The sequence below is a fragment of the Schistocerca piceifrons genome, chromosome 6 (genome assembly GCF_021461385.2).
Source record: "Schistocerca piceifrons isolate TAMUIC-IGC-003096 chromosome 6, iqSchPice1.1, whole genome shotgun sequence".
Classification (NCBI taxonomy): domain Eukaryota; kingdom Metazoa; phylum Arthropoda; class Insecta; order Orthoptera; family Acrididae; genus Schistocerca; species Schistocerca piceifrons.
In genome coordinates, this window is record NC_060143.1 from 61,819,828 (window position 1) to 61,840,371 (window position 20,544).

Below are 20,544 nucleotides of genomic sequence, written 5' to 3' on the forward strand. Positions count from 1 at the left end.
AAGTCAAGAAACACAGCAAGAGCTTGGGTCTCTTTATGGACAGTCCTCGAACGGAAAGAACAGATAGGGTTCTACACGACCTAGACTTGCGTCGCAATGATCCTTATAGACTGTTCAGTCCTCAATCAAGACGTCGTAAACGAGCGTATCACAATTCCCCTTACTACAAATGGCTATATATGATGCTATTATGTACTTATATAGATCTATCGTCCAACACTTTTCCATCGGGAGGTAAGGTCTCCCATTTTAGAAACTAAGATTATCTGGGCCTTTTTTTGGATCCAATGCACCATAAATCTATCATCGACTGACACATGTTAAATTTTCATTAGTCTACTATACATATTGTCTTTACTACTATTACTATTACTATTTAATGTCGTTCACGCACCATTCTGATTGTAATGTTTAGTTATTGAGGATGCCTAATTGACGTCCTGATGGCCCCAATCTTGCCAAGTGGAATAAATGCATAAAAATATATATATATATATATATATATATATATATATATATATATATATATATATATGTTGCTGGTATAAAAAAGATCACATCCTATGTGTAATAGTTACAGTTCGTAGTTGGTGCCGTTCCTTCTGTCATACGTTGTTAGTGTTAGGTGATACCAAATTCACTTATAATTTACTCGCAGTTTTTGAGTCAATGTGATGATCGAAAGGAAGAATTTTAGTGTGATTTTCACTTTCACATTATAATTTTCCGTCTAGGGGTAAGATGATTCTTGGTGGACTGGAAGAATGATTTTAATTACTTATTTTACATAGTTTTTCGTGTTGTTACAGTTGTCCCTCTTCACAATAAATTACCGATTTCTGAGAAAAATACCCTCTATCACGACGAACGAGCACTCAATGACTAGTTGTCCTACATGAGTGCTCAGTGGCCAGGTAGAAACAGATTCTAGTTGGTATAACTCTTGGACTCATCCTCAGCACTTATTTTATAAATTAAAACAGACATTTTTTTCTTTTCGCAGCTCTTCCGCTACTCCTACCTTGCGCAGTATACGATCTATGACGTCGCCACCATGTAAGTATACTTCACAACAATTACTGCATTAGCTTCTATTACGTTGTTTAATTTTATATGCTCCTCAAATTCTTTATTTATTTATTTGCGCATGCTTCGTCTAGAGACTACCATCACCACTAGGCAAATTTGATTCATCAAAGAGCACGTGTGTTCATAAGCGGTATACTGCCACTACTGTGATTGCAGTTTTGAGAATACCAGTGTCATTACTTGGTTATGTCGTAACTAACCAGATGTGACATTTTGTGGATTTAACTTAAATACCCCGAGGCTTTTCCCGAATTACCACTCACTCCACACAGCCTGGAACACTCCATTTCGAACAAATTTCATCTTTCATTTCTCAAACAATCTTTCCCACAGCATTCAACCGCTTCTTCTCTCCACCACACAATGGTAGATTTCCACAACTGAGGTTCAAAGTGAAGTTAGACTATAACTTCCAACTCAAGATATGATGGGTCACTCGCTGTTTTTCTATCATGTCCACAACTGAAGACACAGGGCACCCTGCTGAACTGCACTGGCGAAGCAGATTCATTTTCACCTCCATTACACAGTGATTTACTCTGGTCAAAGGAGAACTGAGAAAGAAGTTCAGGAACAGAAAAAAGTTTCAAGTCATTTGAGTGGTGTCAGACGTTTTTGGGCCAGTTTATATTCACATAAGGCGCTGTGCAGAGAACAGTGGAAGGTACGTCATACCAATATTAACGACCTTCTCTTGTATACCATTCACTAATCGACCAGCCCGGATAGCCGAGAGCACTAACACGCCCGCTCCCATGGCACGAAGAGGCTACCCCTTCGAGGATCGGATAATAACTGTGTATTTGTCTTACCTCCTCGGTACACGCTATAATATCTTTCTTCTACTTCTCAGGGTCCTACGCGAGAACTGTGAAATAGTTACACAACTGCCTTAAACCTCGGTTTGCTAAATTTGCCGAACAACGTGCTGCGTGACCAACGTCGCGTTTATAAAATTATTGGTCTCTCGTGGAGACTTATTGCTGTTGATGCTCGTCTCAGGATCTTTGTCGGACTATCATTTAGTGGTTTTTCTTACGAGCACGGGTGGCTAGCATCAACGAAGACTCGCCCTCCGAAGTTCGCCTCCAGCACTAGACCGTGATCGTTGCAATGCCGGCCAGTTATTCATCATAAAAATCCACCAAATCATCGCCACCCGAAAATACCGGGGCGAGCTCCAATAGCCAATAGCTCAACGTCGTCTTCCTCCCAGAAATTCCCATTTAAGGTCCCTGATTATCTCAGCTGCACTTTCGTAATAATCTTACCTGTTCTATTACCTTTTTTTTATGTTGTTCAAAGTCTGCATCATGCTCACTCACTGACGACACTAAAGCCTAGAGTACTTTACATAAGGTCGCACTAGTGGCTTGAATAGGTTTTCCTACTTGGATGTATCGCACTTTCCCACAACCATCCCAACTTGCGTCCCACTCCCATGTAACCGATTAGCCGAGTACGTTCCGTGCACGCTAGCGTAGCATTCTGTCTGTCTGTCTGTCTCTCTCTCTCTCTCTCTCTGTCTCTCTCTTTCTTTTGCTTTGTCACTCTTGCATCGGCAAGCACTAAGCTACTACTCCTCTTAGCAAAACGTTTAGCAACATCTGGCCTTGTTTTGTAAGAGACACATAATCCCGGAGGAGTACCTACGACTGTAAAAAGTAGTGACGTACACTGACATTTATCATGGACTTTGATGCTTTCCTAGGGGTGTCGAAATGAGGAAGAAAGTAAATTAATGTAACATTCGTCTCAGGCTTAGCCATTATGCATGCAGGGTCCACCGTCAAGGATGTTTTCCAACCTTTATCAAGGCCCTAATATTAAATTTCGTAATAGTTAGATCCAACAAATACGGTCCGACTGCACGGTAACGAAATACACTTTCCATAGACACTCATTATGCATAAAATCTTATTAGGAATTGACTTGAAATACACAGGTTTCGAGAGAGCATTTAGAGGACGTAGGAGTTCATGACGAAAGAAAACATTTGAAAGACAACTTCGATTAAGACTTTGAATTTGTTACAGTGATGGATAACCCACATACGATAGATATCCTAAAATCAGACTAACAATATAATTTATATAATCCCCCATTTGTAGAAGTCAGTCTTAAATGAAATTACAAGGCAACACCAGTGCGCATGACCTCGAAGGTAATGACACGAAAGCCGGGAATCCGTGCACAAGTGGAGAATAACCTTGCGTTAATATTAAAACAGACACACACAAAATAGCAACAGAAAGTAAGAAAACTAACCACTACCGAATCACACCAGAGCATGAGGCCGTGCTGCCGAGGAACTTAATTCGAAGTCAAAGCTTTAACACTAAATTTAATAAATTTCGCAATTTCCGTAATATCTGAAAATCGCTACATAAATTATTATTCATTCTGCATGGAATTATTTATCCAGCTGATTAACAGGCCTTACACACGTATTATCTTCATTCTGTGCATGCGTGGCAGTCGAGCAGTGCAAAACTCTCTGCTGCAGTAATGAAGGAACAAAACGAAATATGGCGATAAAACACGAAATTCCTAGATTACGAGCTAATCGCTGAAGGCTGTAACTCAGACCGAACAGATACAAACTTCTTGTTTTGCATGATGATCATTACTCGAAATCATCAGCCTGCTTATACCAAGGAATGAAATACATATCAGCCTTCCTCACGCGTACTTAAGCAGATTACAATTGTTTGTCAAGTGTAGAAAGCTAGTGCTCATAGCAGGTGGTCCATTTTCGCATGAACAAAGCAGAAATCTGATTCAAACATCATCCACGAAAACTGATAGAAAAGAACTTCCCGATTCGAATAGGAAAACACTCCCTAATGCTTAATGAAATAAATGAAGCAGTTTCCTAACCAAAACGAGTATCTCTTCTCACTACCCAGGACAGGAAGAAATACTGAAGAGAAAAACATCATGCTTTCTGCATCAGCGTCCGGCTGAAGAGTGAGGATCCTGAGGTGTCGACCAGTGGCCGATGCATGCCCTGGGGACCAGCTGCTTGGAGAAAACATAGGAAGAAGAAGAAGAAAGAGGAAGTATCCAACGGCTCCTGGAGACGAAAGAGCGGAAACGTTCTCGTTTGCAGAGAATGAAACTTTGTCAAATGTCCTAAACGTGAGGCGAATGACGGTTGGCGCGAAGATCAATCTTCTTACTAACTGGAGAAGGGGCGGTACTCCATGATAATATTTCGAAGAGAAATTACCGGGAACGCTATGACACGAAAATATGTACTTCGCCAGATCTTTCTGGAGAAGGTTAGCAAGATTGACGCTACACTACCAGACAACATGACAGAACCCGTTTTTCTCTCACCGATAGGTTGAAAAACATGCGGCCACATATTCATACTTGGAGAGATTACTCTGTGATGTGTAGTGGATAAGAAAAGGGTGCTGGTGATTACATAAAATAAATATTGTCCTACCACACGCATTATCTTCCAAATGTACTGCACGGAAAACCATCTCTGCAGCACTTACACGAGACTGCAAGACAAACCTCTACAAAAAAAAAAAATTGAAAGTCGGTTTTGACAGCCACCTTCCACTCTTTGCCTGTCTCTGCATCTCTCAGTTTAACCAATGCTACTCTCTCTCTCTCTCTCTCTCTCTCTCTCTCCCTCTCTCCATCACACACACACACACACACACACACACACACACACTCACTTTCACTCTCCCCTTCTTTCTCTGTCTATCCTTGTCGGTGTTTGTGTACCAACAATAAGGTGCAGCCTACTGAAAATGATACAAATGGGAGAAAAATAAGTAGATTGTTTATTACTTCAAACATAAGCGCCAAATCTATTAACTCATTTATCCCACTGTGAAACACGGCCGTCAGTTCCCTCATAGAAAAATGTTTGCGCTTGCCTACGGAATCACGATTGTACCCAGACGTGCAAATCGACAGCGACGAATGTCTTTCCTCCGCGTTCCAAAAACATGGGAATCGCGTCGGGAGAGATCGTGATTGTATAGGTAATGTGTGAGGGATTCCCAGCGAAATTTCTGCAGCATAGTCGAAACAACCATGGCAACATGTTGCGGGGCATTATCCTGTAACAGAATAATGCCGTACGTTAACATTACCTGGCATTCGAACTTGATGGTGCGCTTCAGTTCTTGCGAATGGTCAAGTAATGCTGTGCGTTAATTTTGGCGATCTCTCCCCATGCTCTTTCCACGCTTTTGGAGACCTGAAAAAAGACATTCGTGACTGATTTGCGCGTGTTGTTGTTCCGTAGACAACCGCAAGCATTTTTCCATGAACGTAATGACTGTTTTGTCTCACAGTGGGGCATATTTATTAACAGTTATGGTGATTTTTTTTAAATAATGAACAGTTGAATTACTTTTTTCCTTCTTCCTTTCATACATTTGCAGTTATGATCGCTGTGAAGTAGGTGACACAGATTAGTTCCCGTTGCACTATTTATTAGGGTTTCTTCCTATCCCAGTGGGATATGGAGCACAGGAAGAATGAGTTCTTAAACGCCTCTGTGCGTAGTGCATGTTGTCCAATTCTGTCGCCACCCGAATTGGCCGAGCGGTTCTAGGCGCTTCAGTCTGAAACAGCGCGACCGCTACGGTCGCAGGTTCGAATCCTGCCTCGGGCATGGTTGTGTGTGATGTCCTTAGGTTAGTTAGGTTTAAGTAGTTCTCAGTTTTAGGGGACTGATGACCTCAGATGTTAACTCCCATAGTTGTCAGAGCCATTTGAACTATTTGACCCAATTTTGTCTTCAGCGTCCATACGAGAGCATTACGTAAAGGTTTGCCGTATACAGGGTGTTCGAAAATTCCTGTTGCAAACGTCTAGGACTTGTAGAGGGGAATGAGTACATAATATTTTGAATAGGAATCCACGTCTGGAAACGTACAGTTTCCCTTCTACGATGATTTCGGTTCAGATCATTAACTCACCCACTTCAGCTTGAGAAATTGAATTAGGCGTGACACTGTGCAATTATTAGATAACAATTCGAAAGGAAACATAACGAAACATCCATTTACGACATAAGCACATGTTTTGTATCACCACTTAAGCATTGCGTGTTTACACTGCTCCAGAACAAAAAAGAACCCAGCATAGTGTACATAGAGAACAGTACAGATGCACTACAACATCGGCTCGATATGTCGACCACCAAAGTTGGTACAGACATGTTCTGGCACACACACTCCATCCCACCTTGGGTCTCTTCAGTTTCTAGTGCTTCGGCCAGAACTTGGGCCAGTACATCTTCCTCTGTGTCTGCAGAAGTCTCGTAAATTTAACTTTACCTCAGCATACATGGGCGCATTACACATCTGAATTAAAACCATCGTAAAACGAAACAGTAGGTTTCCCGACCTGGTTTCCTATTCAAATATTACGTACACGCCCCCCTCTACAGGTCCTAGAAACTAGTAAAGAGAATTTTCGAACACCCTGAATTTACTAATGAAACCTTCTCGGGCTTCCATCCGGGTAGCTGCATCGAAAAAGGGGCTCTGAGCACTATGGGACTTAACATCTGAGGTCATCAGTCCCCTGGAACTTAGAACTACTTAAACCTAACTAACCTAAGGACATCACACACATCCATGCCCGAGGCAGCGGTCGCGCGGTTCCAGACTGAAGCGCCTAGAACGGCTCGGCCACAGCGGCCGGCTGCGTTAAAAATCCGCGACGTTTCGATGAGTGTCATTCTCATCATCTTCTCGACAAGTGTCGATGGACTGCGGCCGTCATCTATATACAGCTGGTCAGCGGCGCGCGGCGGCCATCCCTCCCCCACCCCCCCTGCCGGCGCTGGGTGGGTGGTGGGGTAGGGGGGAGGGAGGGACCACGCGGGACCGGGCGACACCGGCTGTCTGCCGCGTTAGCTTAGACACTATACCGTGCGAATGTGGGCTCCAGTTCTTTGGTCAAACACAACTCTGCATCTCACAACGCTACCAGGAACACATTAGATGCTTACGGCTGGGCTACAAGGACAAATCGGCCGAGGCAGGCCTAGATGAGGGACACGCCTTCCAATTTGATGAAACGAAAATGCTTTGACAAGCTAGTGGCTTCAGGGAGAGCGTCATCAGGGAATCAGTCGAAATAAGATTACATGACAATCTCGTCAACAGGGACGAGGGCTACCATTTAAGTTCGGCGTGGAACCCTGCAATTGTCATCTAGCTTTCTACGTCTAGCAGTTCAGGTCTTCACTATCTCAGTAACGCTGTCTTTTGGGACAAAAGCGTAACCATTCATGATGGCCATCTTTTATACGGTCAACATCCACTCTCAGGCCTATTTGATATGAGCACTACACGTCTACTATATTCTAGACTGTTCTCGATTTCGCAGTACAAGCACTTTGCAATCAGATTCCTTCGTAGACAGACGGCATTTTCCTCCCATTTTTCCAATGATCTGAAGACAGCCACCTGTTCTATCTAAAGCTGAACCTATGAGAAAATTATATTTAATTTTCCCACACTAGATTGACTGATTCCAATAGTAACTCACTGATGTTAGTCATAGCATACTACATTTGGGCGTTTTGTAAAGTGCACGTCTCTACATTTAAAGTGACTTGTCGTTTCTGCATAATTTTTAAATCACATCAACATTTGTCTAGAGATCATCGAGTATGTGACTACAAGCCCTGCCGCTTGCCGCAGGGACGTGTTCCCGCTGTCACCGACGTCGCCCTCCGAGGACTCGCAGCAGCAGCGCTTCCTGCTGCACGCTGCGTGGGCGCCGCGCGGTCACGCCCTCGTCATCGTCTACGACTACGACGTCTACTACCGGCCCCACCCGCGCTCCGGCCAGTCCTACCGCGTCACCAACACCGCCGTGCCCGGCGTCCTCAGCAACGGCGTGCCCGACTGGCTCTACGAGGGTGAGTCGCCACTTTGCAACTACAGTGCGCCAACTGTAAGCTGGCCGATCAGTTCCGCAGGAACTACAGTGCGCTAACTGTAAGTTGGCCAATCAACACCGCAGATCTGGATCGACACGTGTCTTCAGGCTTCTGCTGGTGGTTATTTGTTTCTCGTTCCAGCCAATGTTACCTTGCTGACAGTACAGTCTAAGGAGGTCATTGTTGTCTGCGATGTTACTGTTTTGTTCCCTATGCTTGTCATATGTGTGCGCAACCATTGACGTTACGATCTTTATTACACGTGTCAAAATGTGAAACAATTTCTTTGAGATCACAAAAAGCATTTAAAAAATTTTACCCTCTCTAAATGACTCCACCTTTCGTGAAGAAACACCGGTTAATGAGCTCACACTGCGGGAGGAGGGCGGAGCGTCTTTCTCCCGCACGGCTCCTCAACCTGCAACGGAGGCAAGGGCTTGCTTCCCCCGCTCCCCACAAGCTCCTTTGACAATTGGCCAAATTAATGTTAACTCTTCGTTACTGTAGTCAACTAAATTAATATTATTAGCATGGTGGTATTTGTGTAACCCCATGTCATTCTTTTTATTCGGAAACAGAAAAAAATGTTTCGCTAGAAATATTGGTGGTCAAACAATTAATGAATTTTGACAACATGTATCAAATACAAAAAGTTTTATTTTTCCGTGACAATATTATTTCCTTAAGATTCTGAAAAGTTTGGTAATAAATTAAGACAAATAACAAGAACACTTACACTACTAGCCATTAAAATTGCTACAACAAGAAGAAATGCAGATGATAAACGGGTATTTATAGGACAAAGGTATTATACTAGAACTGACATGTGATTACATTTTCACGCAGTTTGGGTGCATAGGTCCTGAGAAATCAGTACCCAGAACAACCACCTCTGACCGTAATAACGGCCTTGATACGCCTGGGCATTGAGTCAAACAGAGCTTGGATGGCGTGCACAGGTACAGCTGCCCATGCAGCTTCAACACGATACCACAGTTCATGAAGAGTAGTGACTGGCGTATTGTGACGAGACAGTTGTTCGGCCACCATTGACCAGACGTTTTCAGTTGGTGAGAGATCTGGAGAATGTGCTGGCCAGGGCAGCAGTCGAACATTTTCTGCATGCAGAGAGGCCCGTACAGGACCTGCAATATGCGTTCGTGCATTATCCTGCTGAAATGTAGAGTTTCGCAGGGATCGAATGAAGGGTAGAACCACGGGTCGTAACACATCTGAAATGTAACGTCCACTGTTCAAAGTGCCGTCAATGCGAACAAGAGGTGACCGAGACATGTAACCAATAGCACCCCATACCATCACGCCGGGTGATACGCCAGTATGGCGATGACGAATATACGCTTTCAGTGTGCGTTCACCGCGATGTCGCCAAACACGGATGCGACCATCGTGATGCTGTAAACAGAACCTGGAGTCATCCGAAAGAAATGACGTTTTGCCATTCGTGCACGCAGATTCGTCGTTGAGCACACCATCGCAGGCGTTCCTGTCTATGATCCAGCGTCAAGGGTAACCGCAGCCATGGTCTCCGAGCCGATAGTCCATGCTGCTGCAAACGTCGTCGAACTGTTCGTGCAGATGGTTGTTGTCTTGCAAACGTCCCCATCTGTTGACTCAGGGATCGATACGTGGCTGCACGATCCGTTACAGCCATGCGGATAAGATGCCTGTCATCTCGACTGCTAGTGATACGAGGCCGTTGGGATCCAGCACGGCGTTCCGTATTACCCTCCTGAACCCACCGATTCCATATTCTGCTAACAGTCATTGGATCTCGACAAACGCGAGCAGCAATGTCGTGATACGATAAACCGCAACCGCGATAGGCTACAATCCGACCTTTATCAAAGTCGGAAACGTGATGGTACGCATTTCTCCTCCTTACACGAGGCATAACAACAACGTTTCACCAGGCAACGCCGGTCAACTGCTGTTTGTGTATGAGAAATCGGTTGGAAACTTTCCTCATGTCAGCACGTTGTAGGTGTCGCCACCGGTGCCAACCTTGTGTGAATGCTCTGAAAAGCTAATCATTTGCATATCACAGCATCTTCTTCCTGTCGGTTAAATTTCGCGTCTGTAGCGCGTCGTTTTCGTGGTGTAGCAATTTTAATGGCCAGTAGTGTATATTGTCCTCATTTTAGTTGTGATATATAATTTGCTTACACGTAACTTTAACAACAAACAATACTCCTCTATTGTCTTCTTCATGATTGAAACACTTGTCACGCGTTGGAACACTGTGCTCTAAGGGCAAAAATTTACTGCTCATAAGGCATCGATGTTTAATTTTCCTTTCTTTCCATCTAGTTCTACGGAATAATAAGCACCTACTTTGTGATGAAATTTTTTAGGGGAAGTTTCCTTGGCATTTGCGTTATATCTTCTTCCCACCCTCAACTGAAGCTTCAGACGAAAATTTCTTACACCAGCGATATTTCCTAACTTTTCTGTTAACAGTTAAAAACTACTTAATGAACAACTTAGTTATCACTCATCGACTCATACAGTACATACAACACAATTTGTATAACAATTTCAGTTTATCATTTTTGAGAAAAGAGAAAGATTTCACTACCATGGTGGGGTTTGATAAACCGCAGCGACGATAGTCGCGCCTGTGTTCCTCCAGAAATGAAAATAAACTGATGTCAGCTACAATAACTCCATCTACAACTTGCAAAACTAAGCTACCGGAGTCTCAAATAATGCGTCATTTCATGACAACTTTGAGAAATATGTCAACTGCGTTGTTTGAAAGAACACCACACTAACTAAGAGTCAATGCACTGTAGCCGGCTACTGCGCATACACAGTAATACCTCGCGATAGTGGCTTATAACTGTACAGTGCGTCGAGTAGCCATTTGTGGTTCCCACAGTTGGGAAGACGAAACAACCTGGTGTTCAGATGCGGTCTGAGACGATACTGAAAAGGACGGAGTGGATGCAATGTTATCTTGCATGGAGAGTCGTCGAAACTTCCGCTGTGTCACGGGAAACAGCATTGGGACCCTTGCTCTTCGTGTACTGTGTTGATTACCAAAGAGACAAAATTAATAGTAACTTTCGATTTTTCGCAGATGAATACTTCTCTGCATTGAAGTACTCTCTGACAAAAACTGCACAAACGTTCACTGAGATGTTGATAGGATCTCAGAGTGACGCTAAGATTGCCAACTTGCCTTAAATGTTAAAAAATTTAAAACTATGCGCTTCACAAAACGAAAAACCTTAGTAATTTATGACGATAGTACCAAAGATTGCAGTTGTATTTGGCCATGAGCGGCACCTATACAATGTTCTCAATACGTTGCAAGTGTCAGTCATTGTTCCGGTTAGTTGTGAGTGCATTATGTCGAAGCTAAGAGGATTCTAATGTGGGCAGATAGCTGGTGCCCGTACAGTGGGTACTCACGAAGTGTTTGGTGTTTGAAGAGGCACTGTATCAAAGGTTCATACCGCATACAGGGAAAGCAGGAATACATCATCCACTAACCCACGAAAGTGTGTGTTGAGGGATCGTTGCAGACGTTCATTGAAAAGGACTGCGATAAAATATAAGATAACAACAGTTGCAAAAGTCACTGTAGAACAGAATGACACACTTGCGAGCCCTATCAGCACATAAACAACACGAATGGAACCAAAACCACTCATCACTGATTTAAGTAAACAGAATAGGAAAACCTGGTCTCGAAACTATAAAATGTGGATTATGGAGCAATAGAAGAAAGTCATTTGGTCGGAGGGGTCTTGCTTCACGCGGTTTCTAGCTTCTGCTCGAGTTTACGTCCCTAGTGTGAAATATGGTGGGGGTTCTGGTGATGATTTGGCTGTCATATCATGGTATTCCATGGGTCTCATGATTACACTGCAAGATCGCATTACTGCCGAGGATTATGTGACCATTTTAGCTGATTAGGTCCATCTCGTGCTGCAATATTTGTTCCCTAATGCTGATGCTGTGTTTCAAGACGACAGAGACCCGTTCAAACGAATTTAATAATCCAGGAATATTTTCGCAAGCATGGCGATAAATTTTCGCATTCCTCTTGGTCACCACAGTCACTAGAGCGCAGTATTATTGGGCCTTTGTGGCCTACCAGTACTTTGGAAAGGAAGGTGCTTTGTCGCTATCCATCTCCATCATCGTAAGCTTGTTGTTGTTGTTGTTGTTGTGGTCTTCAGTCCTGAGAAAGGTTTGATGCAGCATGCTACTCTGTCCTGTGCGAGCTTCTTCATCTCCCAGTACCTACTGAAACCTACATCCTTCTGAATCTGCTTAGTGTATTGATCTCTTGGTCTCCCTCTACGGTTTTTACCCTCCACGCTGCCCTCCAATGCTAAATTTGTGATCCCTTGATGCCTCAAAACATGTCCTACCAACCGATCCCTTCTTCTAGTCAAGTTGTGCCACAAACTTCTCTTCTCCCCGATCCTATTCAATACCTCCTCATTAGTTACGTGATCTACCCAACTTATCTTCAGCATTCTTCTGTAGCACCACATTTCGAAAGCTTCTACTCTCTTCTTGTCCAAACTGGTTATCGTCCATGTTTCACTTCCATACATGGCTACACTCCATACAAATACTTTCAGAAACGACTTCCTGACACTTAAATCTATACTCGATGTTAACAAATTTCTCTTCTCCAGAAACGATTTCCTTGTCATTGCCAGTCTACATTTTATATCCTCTCTACTTCGACCATCATCAGTTATTTTACTCCCTAAACAGCAAAACTCCTTTGCTACTTTAAGTGTCTCATTTCCTAATCTAATCCCCTCAGCATCACCCGATTTAATTTGACTACATTCCATTATCCTCGTTTTGCTTTTGTTGATGGTCATCTTATATCCTCCTTTCAAGACACTGTCCATTCCGTTCAACTGCTCTTCCAAGTCCTTTGCTGTCTCTGACAGAATTACAATGTCATCGGCGAACCTCAAAGTTTTTACTTCTTCTCCATGAATTTTAATACCTACTCCGAATTTTTCTTTTGTTTCCTTTGCTGCTTGCTCAATATACAGATTGAATAACATCGGGGAGAGGCTACTACCCTGTCTCACTCCCTTCCCAACCACTGCTTCCCTTTCATGCCAATCGACTCTTATAACTGCCATCTGGTTTCTGTACAAATTGTAAATAGCCTTTCGCTCCTTGTATTTTACCCCTGCCACCTTCAGAATATGAAAGAGAGTATTCCAGTTAACGTTGTCAAAAGCTTTCTCTAAACCTACAAATGCTAGAAACGTAGGTTTGCCTTTTCTTAATCTTTCTTCTAAGATACGTCGTAAGGTTAGTATTGCCTCACGTGTTCCAACATTTCTACGGAATCCTAACTGATCTTCCCCGAGGTCCCATTCTACCAGTTTTTCCATTCGTCTGCAAAGAATTCGCCTTAGTATTTTGCAGCTGTGACTTATTAAACTGATAGTTCGGTAATTTTCACATCTGTCAACACTTGCTTCCTTTGGGATTGGAATTATTATATTCTTCTTGAAGTCTGTGGGTATTTCGCCTGTCTCATACATCTTGCTCACCAGATGGTAGAGTTTTGTCAGGACTGGCTCTCCTAAGGCTGTCAGTAGTTCTAATGGAATGTTGTCTACTCCCGGGGCCTTGTTTCGACTCAGGTCTTTCAGTGCTCTGTCAAACTCGTCACGCAGTATCTTATCTCCCATTTCATCTTCATCTACATCCTCTTCCATTTCCATAAGCTTAACGTGCCAAATATTTCAGGAAGAATGGTATAAGATACACGTAGGATGTGTATTTATCCATTCTGAGACGACTGGCATGTGTTTTGATTGCCAACATGTTTCCTACATTACGTTAGGCACATTTATTTTGTCCAACACTGTCACACCTTGTTGGGCTATGAAATAGAACGAACTAGTAGCCTCAATCGTAGGTAAAGCAGATAGAGACTTCGGTTTATTGGAAGAATACTAGGGAAACGCAATCGGTCTACAAAGAAGATTGCCTACTATTCATTCGTGCGATGCACCCCAGAATATGGGGTATGGAACCCATACCATGTACGACTAACAGGGGATATTGAACGCATAAAGTGAAGGACAGCACAAATTGTCACATGTTTATGTATTCCCGACATGAAATGAGAACAGAACCAGCAACTTGGATGACACAAATTCTTTACTGTAATTCCGTCACAGCTGCTTTTATTATGCTGGCCATTTGTTTCGAACTGGCGAGCCAGACCTACTGAAACTAAATTACAAAGCTTTTATAAGAACACACAAAAAAAATAGAAAAAATAAAAAAACAGCCGATACAGCCTTGAAACATCAGTGGTTGTTCACTGAACTGTTACATGCCTACGGTAATAGTGCTTGGTTAGGCAATAGTCCATCCGCACGTAAGTAATATGCCGTGGTGCATAGTCACATGGAATGTCAGACCATTTTTGCAATGTAGTTCTAGTCGTGAAGTACAGCTGAACTAGGCTAACAAGTAGTGTCATAAGCCGATTTCCCACAAACTTCGCTCAGTTGAAGTATAAGCGAACATGTGTCTCAGCTTATCTGTAGATACTCGACCGTTTCTGAAAAAAAACTTAATGTAGACGGCTTTGAGCGCATAATAAGCTGAGCCCAATTGGTGTCATAGTGGCCAGCGTCGCAGCCTCTCACATTCGTGTCCTGTAATCGGAATCCGATTATTGTTTATTTTATTGTATATTTGCCATCTGTCTACCCGTGACCGTAGGTTACTACACGAATATCTCTTGCCAAGTTAAGGGACACAAGGGTGTTATATTAATTGTGTTTTACAATAAATCTCATGCATTAATAATATAATATATGTGCACATGGTTTTTTTCATAGGTTACAACCTTTTTAAATTCTCAGATTCTTACATTTCATTCTTATGTCGATTCTTGTATTGATTCTTATATTTTATTCTTATGTTTATTCTTCAGAGAAATTTGGTGCTTTCCCTTTGGTGATACCGATCGCAGAAACATTCGAAACACAGAAATTCCGAACACCACGAGAAACTGCGCAAAGGCACAGTGATATTTCTCCTTATGAACCTCACTATGGGAAGAAACAATGCTGAAGATCTCACTCGTTGACAATAATTCCGCGGCAAAACACGTATAACGGATCACTGTTCCGAAAACTAGCACTTGCAGTTCATTATGATACACTAGAGGAATTGCACCGAAAATGATTTTAAATTATTTTTACATTTATTTACTTTTTTTCTTCATTCACTTCGAATACAATTAGTAGACGAATAAAGAGAACGTTGTTTTAATATGCACTGGAAACATTCCTGTAGTAATCTTCTATGAACATCGGCAGATAAATGGAAAACTAAATTAAAAATAATAACCATGTTTCGACCACGAGTTGCAGAAGTGTGAAGCCGCGACGCTACTCACTGCGCAACCGCTTCAGTTGAACTATTTTTTGGCTAAAATGCACATAGAGTGCCTTGAAAATTTTGACCATCCATTTATCATGGACGTTCCGGTATCTACGGAAAACCGGAGACAAGTGTTCGCTTAGTTTTAGTCCTCTTCCGCTGATCGAAGTTTCTGGGAAATGTGGTTATAGCACTCGCCTTTTTCTCCTCGTAAGGAATAGCTCTGATTATGGTAGTGTTTTGTTTTGTATCCGTACGCGCGCCTACAGTCAACGGCGCGTCACATCTCACAATCCATACTGTTAATGATCGTCTTTATACACCGCAATATAATCATCGATGACAATAACAAATGACAGTGTTTGCTCAGTTATCAAAACCTACACTAGTCTGTACACATAAAAAAACAGTTATGTGACACTCGTATTAAACAAGCAATATAAACCACTTGACATAGTTTACAGTGACATTTACTTATCACTAACCGTTAATTGGTTAAAATGACGAAACTTTATTGACAAATGTGGAGTTTAGTGTTTACATCTTTACATGGAAATAATGCAAATGAAACAAATTTGACACTCTTGTCATTCACGAAAAAGTATCACCGGTCTAATGCAATAATTGTCTTCTGCATATGAACGCCGGCTGATTAGCAGGTCACAGGATCCTGTTCATAAGACTACCTACTTCCAAGTCCTGGACGTTCAGTTAACAAGAAACATATTCAGATCCTATTGCGTGGGTGAGTAGGACATGTAACAGGAGCTGTGTCGTAAACCAGGATGAGCTGCGTCATCAAAATAACAAAGCACTTTCAAGTTAAACTCATGATACTCTATTCTGCCGCCATATGACCACATTCCACGTAATTTAACCAGTGACGTAGTCCACTAAAATAGAGATAAAAAAGAATAAAAGATATTAAATTTTGAAATGATAGTACGTGTTACGGCGTAGCAGTTTGCTATAATTCACCGCCAGGCGACCAGATCGTGTAGAAGAGTACAGCAAACGCGGAAAGTTTATCAAAAAATTCATTCATTCCTTCATGCTCAGCTGCTAGCCTCAGCACAATTGATCAGTCCTCCGCAGGTCTTCCTGCAATTTGCTTAAGTCTTTTGGTGTTGCTACCTTCCTATACACAACCTTCTCACCTACAAACTGCCCCATTAAAGTTTCAGGTATTGTCCACTAGATCATTTATACAGCGTGTTCAAACATTCTGTGCCCAAACTAATAGGTATGGTACAGGAGACAAAAGCAAATATGTTTCGTAAAACAACCATGTGCCGGAAACCTGTATTGCGTGAGCATTGAGTATGTGTAGGTAACGTGCGAGTGGAACAGATAAGAAATTCTATCCGTCGCTGTTACACTAAATGTTAGAGTGAGATTCGTGGTATGTTGTGATGTAATACTCTTCGACACTGAGTCAATAAACAGCGGGTAGCACTAGTATCTGCTTGACAGTTGCAGTGTCAATATGGAGCTCCAGCGCACCCTGTAGAACTAGCCCTAGAAGTAACAACCAGTACTTTCGGCAATCAGTTGATCGACGGGCAGTACCTGTACACTGGCCTGCAAGATCATCGGACCTCTCCCCAGTAGACTTCTTTCTCTAGGGCTGTATGAAAGCCGAGATGTATTCATCCCTTGCTCACTCGAAGGCGGAATTATTTGCAAGAATTCTTGCAGCTACAACGCAAATGCAGAACACACCATGAATTTTCCAGCGAGCACGTAACTCCGTGATACGTCGACACCGGCTCTGTGCTAAGCATAATATGCTCATTTTCAACATTTGTTGTAATGTAATAGTGACCAGGACAATAAAGCAATGAAGAACGTTTAGAATCGTTTTTTCTCAATCACACACAATAACCTCCAGCGTACCTTCACAAAATACACTGCTGGAAATGGAAAAAAGAACACATTGACACCGGTGTGTCAGACCCACCATACTTGCTCCGGACACTGCGAGAGGGCAGTACAAGCAATGATCACACGCACGGCACAGCGGACACACCAGGAACCGCGGTGTTGGCCGTCGAATGGCGCTAGCTGCGCGGCATTTGTGCACCGCCGCCGTCAGTGTCAGCCAGTTTGCCGTGGCATACGGAGCTCCATCGCAGTCTTTAACACTAGTAGCATGCCGCGACAGCGTGGACGTGAACCGTATGTGCAGTTGACGGATTTTGAGCGAGGGCGTATAGTGGGCATGCGGGAGGCCGGGTGGACGTACCGCCGAATTGCTCAACACGTGGGGCGTGAGGTCTCCACAGTACATCGATGTTGTCGCCAGTGGTCGGCGGAAGGTGCACGTGCCCGTCGACCTGGGACCGGACCGCAGCGACGCACGGATGCACGCCAAGACCGTAGGATCCTACGCAGTGCCGTAGGGGACCGCACCGCCACTTCCCAGCAAATTAGGGACACTGTTTCTCCTGGGGTATCGGCGAGGACCATTCGCAACCGTCTCCATGAAGCTGGGCTACGGTCCCGCACACCGTTAGGCCGTCTTCCGCTCACGCCCCAACATCGTGCAGCCCGCCTCCAGTGGTGTCGCGACAGGCGTGAATGGAGGGACGAATGGAGACGTGTCGTCTTCAGCGATGAGAGTCGCTTCTGCCTTGGTGCCAATGATGGTCGTATGCGTGTTTGGCGCCGTGCAGGTGAGCGCCACAATCAGGACTGCATACGACCGAGGCACACAGGGCCAACACCTGGCATCATGGTGTGGGGAGCGATCTCCTACACTGGCCGTACACCACTGGTGATCGTCGAGGGGACACTGAATAGTGCACGGTACATCCAAACCGTCATCGAACCCATCGTTCTACCATTCCTAGACCGGCAAGGGAACGTGCTGTTCCAACAGGACAATGCACGTCCGCATGTATCCCGTGCCACCCAACGTGCTCTAGAAGGTGTAAGTCAACTACCCTGGCCAGCAAGATCTCCGGATCTGTCCCCAATTGAGCATGTTTGGGACTGGATGAAGCGTCGTCTCACGCGGTCTGCACGTCCAGCACGAACGCTGGTCCAACTGAGGCGTCAGGTGGAAATGGCATGGCAAGCCGTTCCACAGGACTACATCCAGTATCTCTACGATCGTCTCCATGGGAGAATAGCAGCCTGCATTGCTGCGAAAGGTGGATATACACTGTACTTGTGCCGACATTGTGCATGCTCTGTTGCCTGTGTCTATGTGCCTGTGGTTCTGTCAGTGTGATCATGTGATGTATCTGACCCCAGGAATGTGTCAATAAAGTTTCCCCTTCCTGGGACAATGAATTCAAGGTGTTCTTATTTCAATTTCCAGGAGTGTATATTTGTTATTGTCTCCGTCGTTGGCGTGTCTCTCGGCATCGCCTACGATGCCGCCAACCCGTAACGCATCTACTCTCAGCGGATTACCTTCAGCTCGACCCCTGCGATCAGGCTGGTTTCCGCGGTATCCGGCTCAGCCCCCACAGGGCCCCCTAGTAACCAGACAGAGTGAGCAGAAGAGAGCAACAGGGGTCGCTCCAGATAAGCACCTCTCACTGCATCTGCCGTAACTTCGATAGCCAATAGCAAAATTGTAACATTCCCTCGGGCGCGTATTTCAGCCCGTTCGTAGCCAGCTAGAGCCTGTTCCGCCTTTGTCAGCCAGCGACTGATGTGTCATCACCGTTTGGACACCGCCTCGGATCGGACGTCGCCTTCGCCACCCGAACGGCTGCGTTCCCGCGATATGTGCTCCGAGCCTTGCTGTTCTGCGCGGTGGACAAGTCGTGCTGTTTGTGAGACGGAAACTTGAATACGTACTTTGTTTTGAAGAGAGACTTTTCAGTGGCCAAAAGATAGTAATCTGTGCTCTCAATAATCTGTTTTCGTTTGTGACGAACTTTTCGTTCACATTAGTACGAAGAATTTCTGGCAAACGTTTATTTTCATTTGGTGTACTGTATCGGAAACAGAAGACTGTTTGTGTTCGAAGTTTACTTATTCAAATAAATTCTTGTGGAAGTGTTCCAAGTGAGGAATACTTCAGTCGTTATACCTGTTAGTTTGTGACTGAATTTTTGAGAACCGTATATATACAGGGTGATTTTTTTCCAACTTGTACAAACTCAGAGATTGATCTATGAGACGATACGGAAAAATGGTCTACTGGACTTACGTCCGCAAATTCATAGTTTCCATGCTAGAGACTATTTATTCAATCACACATTGTTACAGAGACTACGGTCTAACACGCACCGTACCATGCAGCCACATGTACAGTATCTGTTGAAACTGGTTTCCATGTGCCTTAACGCATGCGTGTACGCGCCGCAGCATGTTCTGTCTCACACGTTCACATCGTCCAGGCGGCATCCGAACAGTGTGAAAGTCAGCATGAATGCGCTACTCCAGTGTCTCCACGTCTGGAATGGGCTCTAAATAAACTATACTTTTGAGATGGCCCCATAACCAGAAGTCGCACAGCTTGAGATCCGGTGAACGAGCAGGCCATGCAACTGGACCCCCTCTTCCGCTCCAACGACCAAGGAAGACACGATTGAGATGCGTCTGGACGTTAACGGCGAAGTGGGCTGGAGCACCGTCATGTCGCAGCCACATAACCCTGTAACTCCTCAAATCTCAATCGCACCCGCAAGAAACGTCGATACTTTCGGCCTGTTAGGCGACGTGGATGGAAGACTGGTCCCAAAATAGGGTCGCCAGTTATCTCGGCCCACACATTCAAGCTGCACCGTCATGTAACAGCCACATAACCCTGTAACCCCTCAAATCTCAATCGCACCCGCAAGAAACGTCGATACTTTAGGCCTGTTAGGTGACGTGGATGGAAGACTGGTCCCAAAATAGGGTCGCCAGTTATCTCGGCCCACACATTCAAGCTGCACCGTCATGTAACAGCCACATAACCCTGTAACCCCTCAAATCTCAATCGCACCCGCAAGAAACGTCGATACTTTCGGCCTGTTAGGTGACGTGGAAGGAAGACTGGTCCCAAAATAGGGTCGCCAGTTATCTCGGCCCAGACATTCAAGCTGCACCGTCATGTAACAGCCACATAACCCTGTAACCCCTCAAATCTCAATCGCACC

General features: G+C 44.1%; 1 protein-coding gene across 1 annotated transcript in view; it reads left to right on the top strand.

The window, feature by feature from the left end:
* Nucleotides 1–20,544, top strand: part of LOC124802953 (dipeptidyl aminopeptidase-like protein 6) — a 765,226-nt gene that overhangs the window by 615,061 nt on the left and 129,621 nt on the right. The window contains exons 5-6 of the mRNA XM_047264042.1: nucleotides 1,004–1,056; nucleotides 7,782–8,002. Of these exons, the coding sequence (XP_047119998.1) occupies nucleotides 1,004–1,056; nucleotides 7,782–8,002 (274 nt within the window). The remainder of the gene's footprint in view (nucleotides 1–1,003; nucleotides 1,057–7,781; nucleotides 8,003–20,544) is intronic.